At 39.6% G+C, this 2,359-nt stretch overlaps 1 protein-coding gene across 2 annotated transcripts in view; it reads right to left on the bottom strand.

The window, feature by feature from the left end:
• Positions 1 to 2,359, bottom strand: part of zranb3 (zinc finger, RAN-binding domain containing 3) — a 148,691-nt gene that overhangs the window by 129,213 nt on the left and 17,119 nt on the right. For both annotated transcript variants that reach the window (XM_014010675.1, XM_014010674.1), the window contains exon 4: positions 736 to 907. In XM_014010675.1, coding sequence (XP_013866129.1) covers positions 736 to 907 — 172 coding nt within the window. The remainder of the gene's footprint in view (positions 1 to 735; positions 908 to 2,359) is intronic.

Below are 2,359 nucleotides of genomic sequence, written 5' to 3' on the forward strand. Positions count from 1 at the left end.
TTTTATGCAATCATTTTGTTCAACCCACTGAATTAAAGGTGAAAGTCTGAACTTCACCTGCATCTGAATTGTTTTGTTTAAAATTCATTGTGGTAATGTMYAGAAMCAAAATTAGGAAAAAGTTGTAGATAGATGTGGATCTAACTGTATGTAGGTAGGTATACTGATAAGTAGACAGGTAGGTACTTTAATAGGTAAGTAGGTAGGGATATTGATAGACAGGAATRTAGGCAAGTACAGCGATAAGTAGACAGCTATGTAGGTTTGTTTAGYAGATATGTCTGATGACTAGAACTGTTCTCCATTTTGTCTCTGTCCATTTTAAATGAGTGTGGTTCAGAAAATGTGACAGCATTTGAGGATGGTGTTGACACGTGATTTCTTCGTTGCCTGATAGAGCTTAAGGAAGCATTTGTGGATAGCAMAGTGAACTGTGTTTACAGACAATGATTTGTGGAGGTGTTCCTTTCCCTTCTCTGTTTATACATTTGATATATTTATGTTCTATTGTGGGGAAAAAATGTGTTTATGAGATTTGTAAATCACTGCATTCTGTTTTWATTTACAGTACATTTTTCACAACCTCCCAGCTTGGTTGTAAATACTGTAGCTTCATTAAGGATATTGTATGTTATGAATGTTATTAAAATTAAAATGATTATTTGAGCCTGTAAAAACAAATGCATGTTTCTGTATATCATAAATTACAAATGCCACTCATCTCCAACTGCATACCTTTGCTGCCTCTTTGGGCAGGTCAAAGGGGATCCGCTGGCGGATTTTCGGAGGCAGCTGACTGAGAACATCAGCTTTGAGTCGGCGGATCATAATCTGACTCAGTCTCTGGTGCAGCTCCTCCAGGTTGGACGCTCCACGACAATCCCACTGCCTGCGAGTCCCAAAATACCTGCAAAACAATCGAATATGCTCACATAGCTGCTTCTTTTATTCTTATTTTACATACTTGTATCTAAGACTTTACTCCCCCTTTAGAAAACAGACATCAGCTTGCACCAGTGCCCTGGAGGAACAGTTAAACACACTGAAACATTCCCACCTGGGAGCTGCCCGGCTCTCCAGCACCTTTCCATTGTTTACTGCTGAGCTGCTCTGCTGAAACAGTCCTGTTTTCGCTTAAGGGCACTTTGCAAAGCAGAAAACTATTCTGTATAATGGCCAAGGCGATAGGTTTATCCCGGAACTCAACTTTTACAATTTATCAGCCAAACGAATTGTTAGAATTTCACTGGTCCTCCATWCAAAGGTTGGTTATCTGCCATGTTGGCTCAAAGAGTGGACAAACTTCACTTAGCTCTGCCAAAATTTGCTCTTTCACACTTCAGTTTTTAAAGTTTTTGTTGGTGAGAAACACACTCCTTTAAAAAGTGTGCAATTTGAACCAGAACCCCCACAAAGCAATGTTGCTTCTCTGTCCCGAAGGTGGCGTCTGTTTCTCACAGCGACTTTACTTTTATGAAAAGACGGTTGCTCAGATGGTCCCACTCAGTGTCCTTCTCTGTGTCTGTCTCAAAACGGCATTTCCCAGCCACAAGAGCCATCATATACAAAGTGTTATCACGAATGGCTAGGTTCCCATCTCCGACAAGGCAGCCAACTTTGATGGACTTCCAAAACAATGCATTTGATGTGTTTGTTCACAAGTGTTACTGATCGTTACTGGCAACCAGAAGTCAGCTGGCAGTCAACATTTGGCTTTAATAGCAGCCTGGCTCTGACAACAAACCTTCAACTCTGCATCAATGCCACTCCAGTCTCAGGTACAGCCCACCTTGTCCCAAMAGACACAATTAAATATTCTGCAAGGATATATTCAAAGTTTCTTTCACTAAACCTTGCATAAAGAACATATGAATCAAAGCAAGAAAGACTAAGATTGTTTGATAAAAAGCGTAAACAAATTAATAAAACTAGTATGTATGCCAGTTCAATATAAAGCCATCACCAAATAAAAAATAAAAGCTGTAATGAGCCAAAATAAAGCTGGAAGACACTTTATTAAAGATGACTCAAAAAAGGCAAGCTATAGCTATATTACTGTTAGCTTAGCCTTGTATAAAGAAGAAAAATTGTTGTAACTTTAGCCTAGAAAAAAAAGACAGAATTTATCCAACCGGCAAAATATTAGCTTAGCATAAAGAAATTATGCAATGAAGACTTCTTCGACAGACTTGGAAAGCAAGCAGAATAGTTAAAAATGTCTGTGTTTTTATTGGTGTTTACTTAGCTTACTGCATATATTGTGTACGTCTGTGGCTGTGTCCAAAACGGCAGGCCGGGTCCTCCGAAGGCCGAATTTGTCGGCCGCATACGTCACAGCGCCGCAACGAAGGACGTCCAA

Source organism: Austrofundulus limnaeus, unplaced genomic scaffold (genome assembly GCF_001266775.1).
Source record: "Austrofundulus limnaeus strain Quisiro unplaced genomic scaffold, Austrofundulus_limnaeus-1.0 Scaffold72, whole genome shotgun sequence".
NCBI classification, from domain to species: domain Eukaryota; kingdom Metazoa; phylum Chordata; class Actinopteri; order Cyprinodontiformes; family Rivulidae; genus Austrofundulus; species Austrofundulus limnaeus.